The 15,451-nt window shown below is 37.8% G+C and overlaps 1 protein-coding gene across 6 annotated transcripts in view; it reads right to left on the bottom strand.

Moving 5' to 3' along the window:
* ERC1 (ELKS/RAB6-interacting/CAST family member 1) overlaps positions 1 to 15,451 on the bottom strand; it is a 502,036-nt gene that overhangs the window by 295,607 nt on the left and 190,978 nt on the right. For all 6 annotated transcript variants that reach the window (XM_025401992.1, XM_025401990.1, XM_025401993.1 and 3 more), the window contains one exon: positions 7,449 to 7,584. In XM_025401992.1, the coding sequence (XP_025257777.1) occupies positions 7,449 to 7,584 (136 nt within the window). The remainder of the gene's footprint in view (positions 1 to 7,448; positions 7,585 to 15,451) is intronic.

A 15,451-nucleotide genomic window follows, 5' to 3' on the forward strand; every position in this document is an offset into this window, starting at 1 on the left:
ATCCCAGCTACTCGGGTGGCTGAGGCATGAGAATCACTTGAACCTGGTAGAAAGAGGCTGCAGTGAGCTGAGATCACACCACTGCATTCCTTCCTGGGTGACAGAGCAAGAACCTCTCTAAAAAGAAAAATAAAATAAAATAAAATAAACCAACAACCATTAAGTATAAAACACTTAATAAATATTTTAATCCCAGAATTATTATACTTAAGATAGAAATACTAAAATAATTCCTTCAAAAAACAGAAATAAGGTAGTAATGTTTCCCTTTACTTCTCCTATTTCATGAAAACATCAACAGATCACCTAAATAGCCAGAAATTTAAAACACAAAACACTGTGATAAAAATGTTTAAAAGAAGAAGACAGAATTAATTGCTATTCTACTATTCTATGACACACCAAATATAACCAAAGTCATTCGATTACAACTTTGGTGTGACAAATATTAAATAGTTCTAGAGCACCAAGTCTTCTTTCACAGTAATACAGAATACTTGAATCACATGGTATGCTAACTTCAATCTGGAATTATGTGCCTGAGAATGATGTTAATGTGTATGTTATGTAAATTACTCACTCACTACAACGCTCCTAGCGTTATTTCACATCACATTAGCGTACGGTACCAGAAAACTATGTACCGGGGCAATATTATTTGGTACTGTGGCACTGCCACTACAGAGTTTTAACTTAATAGCACTGGTCTTAGCTCTACATAGAAAAAAATATAAATATGGCCATACGTATTAGGTTTCCAAAGCTAATCATGAAAACTTCATCCACAGTAACACTCTGGATAAAGAACTGGTGTTCAAAGTGTTTCTAAATGTGGTTTCAAACTCAGCACTATTTGCAGTGTGGGCCGAATAACTCTTTGCTGTGGGGGCTATCCAGCGAACTACAGGATATTTAGCAGCATCCCAGCACTCTGCTCACTAGGTGACAGCGCAGCGAACTACAGGATATTTAGCAGCATCCCAGCACGCTGCTCACTAGGTGACAGCGCAGCGAACTACCGGATATTTAGCAGCATCCCAGCACGCTGCTCACGAGGTGACAGCGCAGCGAACTACCGGATATTTAGCAGCGTCCCAGCACGCTGCTCACTAGGTGACAGCGCAGCGAACTACAGGATATTTAGCAGCGTCCCAGCACGCTGCTCACTAGGTGACAGCAGCGCCTCTCAAGTTGCAAACGTCCCCAGACAGTGCCAAATACTCCTTAGGGCCAAAATTGAGCCTTAATTGAGAACCACTGCTCGAAATGAAGTAACATGAGGCAAATTTCTCACAAAATCCTACTGGAAAAATTAAAAGTTCCCTCCTAATGAAGTGAATGCCTCCTTTTATAGGAAAATTCTAGAATCTCTCACGTTTCATTACATCCCTACAGTAGCACCTCAGTATCTTCTGGGGATTGGTTCTAAAACTCCCCTGGAATATAAAAATCCACAGATGCTCAAGTCCCTGATATAAAATGTTATCGTATTTGCAGATAATCTATGCACATCTTCGCATATAATTTAAATCTCTTGATTTCTTCTCATACCCAATACAGTGTAAACACTATGTAAACAGCTGGTATATTATTTTGTTTATTTTTTATTGTTTTATTATTCTGTTTTATTGGTGGTTTTTTCCATAATATTGTCAATCCACCATTGGCTGAGTCCAAAAATGCAGAACCTATGGGTATGGAGGGCCCACTGTACCTGTTATGTTACTACTCCCTAGTCCAGTCCTGTTAACATTTGCTCTTATAGAAGCTTTTACATGTGTCATCTCATTAATGCTCACAACCTTTAGAGACAGGAGCTCTGTAAGGAATTTGTCTCAGTTTTCATCCGGAGAAACATTATTTTATAGGCAAATACAATAAAGAGCATTTGCTAATACTTTTTTCAACTATTTTATGCCTTGAAGTTTCATTTACTCTTCTCTATGATTTACCAGAAATCTTTAATAATTTGGTTGTAATCTGGATATTAGCTTTCTTTAGAAAATATTTTATATTCCTTAAATCTTTAACATGATAAATAATAAACATAGATAGGAATAAAAAAAGGAATGAATTTAGTTCCTGGCTGCAGATGACTGAATAAATTACAAGTGATAATATTCTTTAAGTTATTTTAACAAACTAAAGAGACTCAAATGATATTTCAAAGCTTGTTGAAAAAACTGGTAAATTTACCTAGAAAAAAAGTTTGGAGATAAAGTTAATGATGTTGAAGATGACCTACTGACTTTGTAAACAAAGTGCAAAAGAAATGCAGAAAGGCTGGGCCCACGCCTGTAATCCCAGCACTTTGGGAGGCCAAAGTCGGTGGATGACCTGAGGTCAGGAGTTCAAGACCAGCCTGGTCAACATGGTGAAACCCCATCTCTACTAAAAATACAAAAAAATTAGCCAGGTGTGTAATCCCAGCTTCTTGGGAGGCTGAGGCAGAAGAATCACTTGAACCCAGGAGGTGAAGGTTGCAGCGAGCTGAGATCACACCACTGCACTCCAGGCTTGGGGACAGGGCAAAAGAGACTCCGTTTAAAAAAAAAAACAATTGGATTAAAGACAAAACAATGAATCTAGAATGAAATGGAAACTTCTATGTGATTATCTAGCATATGATTAAGTAGATTTAAAAAAATTTTTTAAAGAATAACTATTTACTAAGTGCTACCAGGAGAACTGGGTATCAGGGTAAAGAAAGAGTACTTTAAATTTATGTTTTATAAGATATATAAAATAAACTCCACATGCACTAAAGCAATGAATACTTACAAGAAACAAACACATACACACAGCTAAAGAACTCAAAGAAACTAATAAGTTTAACTGTGTTGCAAATGGGAGATTAAGTGAAAAAACAGCCTAGAAAGGACAAGGTAAGCAATTTAAAAGATTTTTTTTGAAAAGAGGTTTAAACAACACAATCTAATAAATTTCAAAAGAAAGATGACTGAAAGAGAAAAAATACGCAACAATCATCATTCCTCAATGTCATTTATAACACAGCAATCCAAAGTAGGTGATATGCAAAGATCTTCATGATAGGTAGCAAATGTAATTAAAATGTGACACGGAAATTTCAGATAATAAATCATTACATGTGAAAAACGGACAGTGTCACTGAAGAAATGAAATATGACAACTTGAAGGCGCCATTATATATGTGTAAAACGAGCAGAAAATTAAATAGAACCGAAGTGGCTACGGGGAAAACAGAATGCCTGCAAACTGCTGCGGGTTCTCTAAATTAGCTCATCTTTGGTAACAGAAATTTAAGAAAAGCTACAACACTTCATATACTTTAAGTTTGCTCTGAGAAATCACCAACGGAAATCACCAAATTGGGTACAATTCATCTGTACAAATTTGCTCGGTGAAAACAGAAAATTAGGTAATGTCCAGAAAAAGAGGAACGTGTGTAAAGCTACTGAACTCTGGAGTCAGCTGAGAATAGTAACTACAAGCATCAATATAAAACATGTAACTCACGGAAATGCTTAAACGATAAAAAGTTTTTAAAAAGCAAAATACAAAAGAGTGTATATATGTATTAGTATTACAAGTAAGTAAAATTAAAGTTTAAAAGAAAATGTAGCGGGATGTAAACAATAAATATTATGGATTATTTTTCTAGTACGTTAATTAAAAGTTATAATTTTTAAACAAAAGCCAAGGTATATGACCTTCAGTTTAAAACCAGAAGAAACCAACTCCATGAAATTCAAGCAAAGATATGAAAAAAGAAGTTACTTGGAAAATATAGGAAATATTTCTCAAGTAAAGGGAAAACACAAATAAGGAGTTTGGCTAAGAAATGAAGCCAGAGTCAAAGGCTCCATTCCAGGGCTATGTAAATATGGTTAAAAAGCTAGTTCAGAACTGAAAGGCACACTAAAGTCTAAGGAGTGAAGTCTTATCTCTCTTAAGACTCATTTTAGAGATATGAAAGTTTCAAGTGGTTAAGTGATATCTTTCTTTTTCAGCATTTTATTAGGGACAATTTCAAACATGCAAAAGTATAGGGAAGATAATATCATAAACCCCATGTCACCGTCACTCAGCTTCACTAACCTATCAAAAAATGGCCAACGCTTCCCCTACTACCACTGGAATTTTAAAAAGCAAATCCCAGTGTTAGGGCACTGGTGCCCCAGCAATCTCCAAAGTACTTTTAGAGTCTCATCATGAAGTTGCCAGATTTAAAAATACTTTGTTTTAAACAACTTACTCATCAGTCTTTCTTATGCTCCAGCTGTCTGTCCTAGGCCAATGAAAGCCCCTTCATTCTTGCTCCTGTGTCCATCCTTACATGACCCCAGCAGTCTTTGACAGGTTCTCAATTTTTCGTATCACATGATGCTATAGGGCAGTGATTTTTCAAAATGTGGTTCCTCGTCCAGGAATGTTATCGTCACCCAGGAACTTATTAGAAATGCAAATTCCCGGGGCTTTCCCCAAACTTACTGAATCAAAACCCCTAGGGATAGGAGACAGCAATCTGTAACAGCCCTCCATGGAACTCCAATGCACACACGTTTGAGAACTACTAATTTAGGTTTATCCCGTACATTTCTTGCTCTAATCCTGGAATGAGTAATTTCTCCAAGAATTCCTAACTTCTTTTATTTTTGTTTAATTTATTTCAGAGACAGGGTTTTGTCCTGTCACATATGCTGGAGTACAGTGGCACAATCATAGCTCACTGCAACCCTGAACTCCTCGGATAAAGCAATTCTCCAGCCTCAGCCTCTAAAGTAGCTGGGACCGTACAGGTACACCATCCTGCCAGGCTAATTTCTTAAATTTTTTTAGAGACAGGGTCTCACTATGTTGCTCAGGTTGGTCTTGAACTCCTAGTCTCAAGTGATCCTCCGTCCCTCACCTCCCGAGTCGCTAGGATTAGCATAAGCCACAATGCCCGGCTGTATTTCTTAATTATGTTGTTGTAAATGACAATCCAGTGGTAGGGAGTACCCCTAATACCCAGATTGTGATCTCTAAATATGATTAACGGGGCCAGGCACAGTGGCTCATGTCTATAATCCTAGCACTTTGGGAGGCTGACGCAGGAGGTTTGTGTGGAGCCAGGAGTTGGAGAACAGCCTAAGGCAACATAGTGAGACCTGGTCTCTACAAAAAATTTAAAAATTACAGGTCTGCAGTCCCAGCTACTCGGCAGGCTGAGACACGAGGATCACACAACTGCCCTCCAGCCTAGGTGACAGAGTGAGACTGTCTGTAAAATAAGTAAATAAATAAATAAACAGAAATATACTTAAGTAACTGAGTAGTTAGTAAAAGAATTGAGATCAGATCCTAAGTATCCTAACTTGTAGTCCAGTGCTCTTTTCACAGTATTTGAATGAATTACATCTCTGTGTAACTTGCACATGGCCATCAGTTATCTTTTTCGTAACTTTGATACTTATCATTTACTTAGACAATTTGGGGAAGTCAGTCATCCACTCTAAATTAGTTTTCCTTATATGTAAAATACAAATAATATAATCTATCTTATTTATCTTTTAGTTTATATAAAAAGGAAATAAGAGATTACATATGAAAGCACCTTTGGTGTTAAAACAACTGACAGAAGATTAGAAGAGTATTTTTGGTTCATAAAGACAGATTGCTAACAGAAAACATTAGATGATGAGAGGGGGAAGATAATGAAACAGTTAAGGCATTAACATAAAGAGGGGCTTGCCTTATCATAAAATAAATATTTTCTACAATTAAACAACAATGTGGCCATAGTTCAAGAACGAAGGTTAAACTGAAATCCTAGAAACAGACTAATCATCAATTTCATAAAATATAAAGACATCAATTCAAGTTTGTGAGCAATGAAATAATTCCCTATAAACATTCTAGTGAAGTTGTTAGCAATAAAGAAAAAATATCCTCACCACACAAATACCATAAAATGAATTAAAAAGTAAAGGTAAAAATACGAAAGCACAGAACAACTTACAAGTATTTATGTGTAAACACATACTCTCAAAATGGGGATGAACTAAGCAGAACATTTATGGGAGGAAAAGCTAACAATGGAAGAGAGATTTAAATTACATTAACAAACAAAAGAAAATTCAACACTTGAAAAAACAATGTCACTGGTAATCAGAGAAATGTAAATTAACACAAAATGAAATATTTTCCACTCATCAGATTTGTATTTTGTTAACAAAAAAAAGGAGGAATAACAGAAAGAGGAGAAAACTGCCAATATTAACTTATTGGCAAGGATGAGCAAAACTGGCGTGCTGCTTTTTTCAAAATTTGGTGCATTTGAGGAAATTTTAGACTTTTTCTATAAATATAATCAGTAAAAGTTACATAAAAGAGGAATGAGAAAAATAAGTAAAAAGTAGACTCTTCTTCACATGTTAAATCAATTTGTTATAAAGCTTCAAAATGGCTTCTGCGTAGTAACTCCTCCGAATCTCTCCAGTAAAGATTGTAATTGTGGCACATACACAGTATCAGACCCAATCAGAAACTGTTAACTAGAGAAAAACCATCTGGCAGTGGCTTAGACTCAGCATGAGTTTCAGAGACTCCAGCGCGTTTACGGTATTCTTCCCTATAATCTAAACCTTCATTCTGAAGCATTATGATCAAGACAAAGAGGACAGTCCACAGATTCAGGGAGTCCCAGTTAAAATCATGGCTGAGCCATTCGGAAGTTGTGTGCGTTTATGTACGTAACGCAATGTCTCTCAATCTATTTTCCCCGGTGCAAAATGTATACAATACCACCTGCTCCACTTGGATTACCGTGAAGGTTAGAACAAAACCAATGACCAGAGCCTACTTTCAAATACTGAGGACCTAACTGGCACTTATGATACGGTAGCTGCTACTGCTGTTATTGAGCCTGGTTTACTTAATCTGTGAATAATCAGGTTTAGGCATCAATGATCACTCCACTGAAGTGAAAAAATACAGTTTATATGTCACATTCTGTATGACTGTAAAATATTCTTGCTAAATTGAATATTTAAAAAGAGGAAAGGAAGGAAAGATAGAGGGAGGTTAGAAGGAAAAGAGGAAGAATGGAAAAAAGGAAGAAAGACACAAACTAAGATTAGCAATCCATTGTAATGGACGGAACTGGCAGAGAAGTACACTGACAACCCTGAAGCCTAATATAACCCACTCATTAAACTGTCATTGAACTTACCAATTACGTGTCATCAGCTTGAAGCAAGATGAACTTTCTCCTATGCTGAGGTGTCCTCATAAAGCTGTGGAATAAAACTTGCATTTTCTATTTAAAGCCATTCCTTCATTGCTAAACAGTTGGTCTGAGAGGAAGGCAGCAAGCAGGGTTAGAAAGAAAAAAAAGAGGAGGATAAAGATGAAGAGGAAAACAACATGCGATTATGGATCAAATCTCTTCACCCCATCCTTTCCGGTTCTCCTTGTGTTCTAACCTGGAGCTGCTGAGAGCTGTCGTTGAGGTTGTCCTCCCGTCGCCGAGCCTCCTCCAGCATTTGTGCACTCTTCTTTTTTTCCACCTGTTCCTTGTGCTTCAGATTTGCTACCTTCTTATTCTGGTCTTTCACTTGCCTAATGACAGAAGGAGAAGAATCAAGCTTTGCATATGCATGCACAGAAACAATATGTTTGTTTAGAGACTTACACCAGTGACAATAAGGAGTCGTTGAAAACCAACAAATAAATATATACTGTAAAATTTTTCCACAATTCCAAATTCTTTACTGTCAATGGTAGCACATTTGTTTTCAAAAATAAGTTTTCCCATAAAGAACATGTATTTCAGCATGTACTCTATGAAGAACAATGAAATCATAAAACAAAAGAAAGGCATGGGATAATCTGAAATGACTAAAAAGAAACCAAGTCAGAGATTTTGGAAACAGGGAAGCAGTCTCCTGACATCGATGTACGGAAATGTTAGAATGGCTGATAGAAAAAGAAAGTTTTGTAAAACAACTCTAATGTTACCATTATTAAACATTTCAAACATGCAATACACTGTATATAATGTAGATGTAGATGAAAATAACGACATAAAAATCTAGAAACCTAGCTTAAGAAATGGAACATTATATTCACTTCTGAAGCTCCCTGTTGTGCCTCTCTCTACTATTGGTCTATCCTCCATTAATAAGAACAACCTATATCTCGACATTTATGTTTAAAATCCCCTTGCTTTTATTATTGTTTTGCTACATATATATATATGAGCTGTTCATTTATAGCTTACATGTGTTTGAGCTTTATAAAGATAAATACTTATTCCTTTTTCTTTTTAGTACAGAATGATATTCAGTATTATTCCCTTTCAATAGGTTTCGAGACTTAGACCATTCAGAGTGTAATGTATCTTTTAATCCTCTTCACTTTCACTGAGGTGTGAAATAATACATGGCAATTATTTTAATCCACTCCCCTGAAGATCACAATCGGGTTATTTCCATTTTCTTGCTATTTTAAATAATGCTGCTAGGTGTACTCTGATTTACCTGGGCAAGGAGATCTCTAAGGTATAGACCTAGGAACTAAATTGCTAGGAAACACAGTAGGTACACCTTATTTTATTTTCTAAGAAGCTATATTAATTTATACTCTTCCTAGCTGTGCTTAACAGTGGCCATTATACCTCTTCACATCCATTAACACATGGTACTTTCTAAATGTTTCCAATCGGGTACAAAAAAAAAAAATAGTACCTCATTATAGTTTTAAAATGCATGTCAAATGCATTTAACCACCTTGGCTGAATATCTTATCATACAGTTTTTGGTCATTCCCGTTTCCACTTTTGTGAAATAGCTATTTGTGTCTTTTGTACATTTTTAAAATTAAGGTATCTTTTTCTTAACGACTTGTAGGTATTCTTTATACATTACAGATAACAATACTTTATCCGTCCGTTATATGTTATATAAGTATTTTCTTCTAGTCTATGATATCTTTACATCTTTTCATTGATAGAATTCCATTTTTTTTTTTTTTTTTTTTGTGAGATGGGATCTCACTCAGTCGCTAAGGCTAGTGTGCAGTGGCACAATCTCAGCTCACTGCAGCCTTGACCTCCCAGGCTCAGGTGATTCTCCCACCTCAGCCTCCTGAATAGCTGGAATTACAGGCACGTGCCACCACACCCCACTAATTTTTAGTAGACACGAGGTTTCACTATGTTGCCTATGCTGGTCTTGAACTCCTGGACTCAAGCAATCCACTGGCTTCCACCTCCGAGTGCTGGGATTACAGACATGAGTCACCATGTCCAGCTTAAAATTTTTACTTGTTTCAAATGTATCAATCTTCCCCTTTATAATATACAACTTTGTGACATTTCCACAAAATCTTGTCCATCCCAAGTTCATAAAGATATTCCCCTAAAACGACGTTAACTTTGTCTTTCACGTTGTAGTCATTAATCCATCTGAAACCAATGTTGTATATATTATGAGGTAAGAACATACTTCTATTTTGAGGGGTCTGGTATAAGATAAGAATAAAATTTCTTTTTTTATAAGTATTCAGAATGAATTTTCCCAGGAATATTTACATGCATTGCCACTTCTGGCATGTACAAAGTTTCTATATACATGTGTACCTGTTTTGTGGCTATGTTTGTATATTTCTGTGCCAGATCTATACCACCTTAATTACTATACCTTTACAAGAAGTAATTAGTAAGGCAAGGCTCCCTACCTTTTTCTTCTTCAAACCTGTCTTGACTATTCTTGGCGCTTTACGCTTCTCATAGAAATTTCAGAACTAGCCAGTCAAGTTCCACCAAACCAACCAACCAAACCAACCAACCAACCACAGCAACAAAAAACCCAACAGCAGCCTCTGGGATTTTCATTCCAATTACACTGAAGCAATATCAGTTTGGGAAAAAATTCATGCTTTTGGATCTTTCAATTCTTTAACATACTACAGATGCTCCTCAACTTACCATTGGCTATATCCCAATAAACCCACCATAAGTTGAAAATATCCTAAGTCCAAAATGCATTTAAAACACCTAATCTGGAAAATATCAGTTGTTTACTCTCTGGTTGTGTGACTAACTGGGATCTGTGGCTCACTGCCACTGCCCAGCATCACAAGACAGTATCATACTACATACCACAGAAAAAGATCAAAATTCAAAGTATGGTTTTACTGAATGTGTATCACTTTTGCATTACTGTTAAATTGAAAACTTGTCAGTGTGTTTATCTATTTCTTTAGGTCTCCTTAAAAGGCTTCTAACAAAGCGTTATATTTTCCTCCATGAAAGATGTGTATATATTTTATTCCTATGTACATTATACGTTTTGCCATCATTTAAAATTCCACACATCACGTCATTACACCCTTATACATGCTTCCTTATGCATCTCCAAAAAAGAGCACTTCTCAACAATGTAAATTGTAACAAAATTAACTAATTTCTCGATATCAATATAGTCCATATTCAAATTTCCCCATTCGTATCAAAGTTTATTTTTTACAGCTACTTTATTTGAATCAAAATACAAAAGTGCCCATACTCTGTACTTATTTGTTAGATCCTTTCATCCCCTACTAATCTAGAGAAAAGCCTCTTGCCTCCTCCAATGTACCCTTTTTGAATGCCAGTGATTTTTTTTTAAAGGAAATCCATTATTCCATACAATGATTCACATTCTGGATTGTATGTTTGCTTCTTCATGATAAAATTCAACTTGTTTCTCTATATCTCTTGCTTTTTGTTTGTGCTGATACTGAATATTAGCTTTACAGACTTGAATGTATTCAATTTTCATTTTTAGGTAAAAATAATTATTAATGGTGTTGTGTAACTGACATTGCCTCACATCTGAGAGCATATAATATAATGTCTGGTTTTCTACCCTTTTTTTTTTTTCCTGAGACAGGGTCTCACTCTGTTGCCCAGGCTGGAGTGCAATGGTGCAGTGTTGGCTCACTGCAACCTCCACCTCTCGGGTTCAAGTCATTCTGGTGCTTCGGCCTCCCAAGTAGCTGGGATTATAGACGTGCAACACCACGCCTGGCTAATTTTTGTATTTTTAGTAGAGAAGGGGTTTCACCATGTGGGCCAAGCTGGTCTCAAACTCCTGGCCTCAAGTGACCCACCCGCCTTGGCCTCCCAAAGTGCTGGGATTACAGGCATAAGCCACTGTGCCTGGTCCTTGGTTTTCTCACTTTTAAAGAGGCTAAGATTAACCAGTGCGTCAAGGCAGTGACAGCTTAGTCTCCCTGTGTGTAGAGTTCACCTTTTCTCAACCTTCCACCTAATGACTCGATGCACTAGTGAACTTTTCCTGAATAAATCATTTTAATAACTTTTTTTTTTTTTTTGAGACGGAGTCTTGCTCTGTCGCCCAGGCTGGAATGCAGTGGCCGGATCTCGGCTCACTGCAAGCTCCGCCTCCCGGGTTTACACCATTCTTCTGCTTCAGCCTTCCGAGTAACTGGGACTACAGGCGCCGCCACCATGCCCGGCTAGTTTTTTGTATTTTTTAGTAGAGACGGGGTTTCACCGGGTTAGCCAGGATGGTCTTGATCTCCTGACCTTGTGATCCGCCCGTCTCGGCCTCCCAAACTGCTGGGATTACAGGCTTGAGCCACCACGCCCGGCCAATAACTTTTTTTTTTTTTTTTTTTTTTTTGAGACGGAGTCTCGCTCTGCCACCCGGGCTGGAGTGCAGTGGCCGGATCTCAGCTCACTGCAAGCTCCGCCTCCCGGGTTCACGCCATTCTCCTGCCTCAGCCTCCCGAGTAGCTGGGACTACAGGCGCCGCCACCTCGCCCGGCTAGTTTTTTGTATTTTTTAGTAGAGACGGGGTTTCACCGTGCCAGCCAGGATGGTCTCGATCTCCTGACCGCGTGATCCGCCCGTCTCGGCCTCCCAAAGTGCTGGGATTACAGGCTTGAGCCACCGCGCCCGGCCTACGCTCCTTACTCTATAATTTTTTATTTCTCATGCTAACAACCTGATATCAATCATAAGCAGACTGGCTCCTGGCATTAGAAAAGACAAAGAAATGGAGCAAAATTCTGTTTTTATGAATCAAATTGCTTTTTCTCAAAATTAAGTTCTCATAACATTCATTTACTAGATGCAAAAATTTTGCTCTGCTTTAAGAGAGAGAAAAAAATTTAAATGGTGCAGAAATTCCTTTCACCTTGCATTTGTATATTATTCCACATGGCGCTGGCAACCCTTAATGCCAGTAGCAGTGGCCTGGTTATTTGGGGCATTATGACACATGGAATAAATAACTGAGTTAAAACTACTAGACTATGTTTTGGTTAGAAAGCAGATACTTAATCCAATCAAAGCCAATTTCATTCCTCAGTACTTTTCATCACAATTATATAGAAAAGTGATTTTAAAAATCCTACTTTACCTACAAATCACCAAACTAGGTTATAGTGTTTTTAGTCATGTTTCAGAAAAAAACAATTCAAGAAATTCATTGCCCTCATCCTATCCAATCAATAACTCTGTGTGTGTGTGTGTGTGTGTGTGTGTGTGTGTGTGTGTGTGTATTGTTTAAGAGACACAGCCTCATTTTGTTGTCCTGGCTGTGGTACAGTGGTGTGATCATAGCTCCCTATAGCCTTGAACTCTTGGGCTCAAGTGATCCCCCTGCCTCAGCCTCCCAAGTAGCTGGGACTATAGGCACACACCATCATGCCCAGTTAATTTTTTAATTTTTGTAGAGACAACGCCTTCCTATGTTGCCGAGGCTGGTCTTAAACTCCTGGCCCCACGTGATCCCCTCGTCTCAGACTCCTGAGTGGCTGAGATTACAGGTGTGAGCATTCCACCGGGCTCACAGACATACTAATGACTACCTCCATCAACTCCAGAAAGACACAATAAAATGCTAACTAAAGAATACAGAGCATGATCCCAAATATACACATGTATAATGATGATTATTAAGATGGAAAAATTAAGCAAATTTTTGTTTTTTGAAAATTAATTTTTTTCAATACTTTAAGTTCTAGGGTACATGTGCACAATGTGCAGGTTACATATGTATACATGTGTCATGTTGGTGTGCTGCACCCATCAACTCGTCATTTACATTAGGTATATCTCCTAATGCTATCCCTCCCCACTCCCCCAACACCACAACAGGCCCTGGTGTGTGATGCTCCCCTTCCTGTGTCCAAGTGTTCTCATTGTTCAACTCCCACCTATGAGTGAGAACATGTGGTGTTTGGTTTTATGTCCCTGCGATAGTTTGCTGAGAATGATGGTTTCCAGCTTCATCCATGTCCCTACAAAGGACATGAACTCATCCTTTTTTATGGCTGCATAGTATTCCATGGTGTATATGTGCCACATTTTCTTTAACCAGTCTATCGTTGATGGACATTTGGGTTGGTTCCAAATCTTTGCTATTGTGAACAGTGCCACAATAAACATATGTGAGCATGTGTCTTTACAGCAGCATGATTTCTAATCCTTTGGGTATATACCCAATAATAGGATGGCTGGATCAAATTGTATTTCCAGTTCTAGATCCTTGAGGAATTGCCACACTGTCTACCACAGTGGTTGAACTAGTTTACAGTCCCACCAACAGTGTAAAAGTGTTCCTATTTCTCCACATCCTCTCCAGCACCTGTTGTTTCCTGACTTTTTATGATCGCCATTCTAACTGGTGTGACATGTTATCTCATTGTGGTTTTGATTTGCATTTCTCTAATGGCCAGTGATGATGAGCATTTTTTCATGTGTCTGTTGGCTGCATAAATGTCTTCTTTTGAGATGTGTCTGTTCATATCCTTCACCCACTTTTTGATAGGGTTTTGTTCTTGTAAATTTATTTGAGTTCTTTGTAGGTTCTGGATATTAGCCCTTTGTCAGATGGGTGGATTGCAAAAATTTTCTCCGATTCTGTAGGTTGCCTGTTCACTCTGATGGTAGCTTCTTTTGCTGTGCAGAAGCTCTTTAATGAGATCCCATTTGTCAATTTTGGCTTTTGTTGCCATTGCTTTTGGTGTTTTAGACATGAAGTCGTTGCCCATGCCTATGTCCTGAATGGTACTGCCTAGGTTTTCTTCTAGGGTTTTTAAGGTTTTGGGTCTAACATTTAAGTCTTTAATCCATCTTGAATTAATTTTTGTATAAGGTGTAAGGAAGGGATCCAGTTTCAGCTTTCTACATATGGCTAGCCAGTTTTCCCAGCACTATTTATTAAATCAGGAATCCTTTCCCCATTTCTTGTTTTTGTCAGGTTTGTCAAAGATCAGATGGTTATAGATGTGTGGTATTATTTCTGAGGGCTCTGTTCTGTTCCATTGGTCTATATCTCTGTTTTGGTAAAAGTATCATGCTGTTTTGGTTACTGTATCCTTGTAGTATAGTTTCAAGTCAGGTAGCGTGATGCCTCCAGCTTTGTTCTTTTGACTTAGGATTGTCTTGGCAATGTGGGTTGTTTTTTGGTTCCATATGAATTTTAAAGTAGTTTTTTTTCCAATTCTGTGAAGAAAGTCATTGGTAGCTTAATGGGGATGGCATTGAATCTATAAATTACCTTGGGCAGTATGGCCATTTTCATGATATTGATTCTTTCTATCTATGAGCATGGAATGTTCTTCCCTTTGTTTGCGTCCTCTTACTTCATTGAGCAGTGGTTTGTAGTTCTCCTTGAAGAGGTCCTTCACATCCTGTGTAAGTTGGATTCCTAGGTGCTGTATTCTCTTTGAAGCAATTGTGAATGGGAGTTCACTCATGATTTGGCTCTCTGTTTGTCTGTTACTGGTGTAGAAGAATGCTTGTGATTTTGCACATTGATTTTGTATCCTGAGACTTTGCTGAAGTTGCTTATCAGCTTAAGGAGATTTTGGGCTGAGACGATGGGGTTTTCTAAATATACAATCATGTCATCTGCAAACAGGGACAATTTGACTTCCTCTTTTCCTAACTGAATACCCTTTATTTTTATCTCCTGCCTGGTTGCCCTGGCCAGAACTTCCAACACTGTTGAATAGGAGTGGTGAGAGACGGCATCCCTGTCTTGTGCCAGTTTTCAAAGGGAATGCTTCCAGTTTTTGCTCATTCAGTATGATACTGGCTGTGGGTTTGTCATAAATAGCTCTTATTATTTTGAGATACATCCCATCAATACCTAATTTATTGAGAGTTTTTAGCATGAAGGGCTGCTGAATTTTGTCAAAGGCCTTTTCTGCATCTATTGAGATAATCATGTGGTTTTTGTCATTGGTTCTGTTTACATGGTGCATTACGTTTATTGATTTGAGTATGTTGAACCAGCGTTGCATCCCAGGGATGAAGCCCACTTGGTCATGGTGGATAAGCTTTTTGATGTGTTGCTGGATTCGGTTTGCCGGTATTTTATTGAGAATTTTTGCACCGATGTTCATCAGGGATATTGGTCTAAAATTCTCTTTTTTTGTTGTGTCTCTGCCAGGTTTTGGTATCAGG

Source organism: Theropithecus gelada, chromosome 11 (assembly GCF_003255815.1).
Source record: "Theropithecus gelada isolate Dixy chromosome 11, Tgel_1.0, whole genome shotgun sequence".
Taxonomy (NCBI): domain Eukaryota; kingdom Metazoa; phylum Chordata; class Mammalia; order Primates; family Cercopithecidae; genus Theropithecus; species Theropithecus gelada.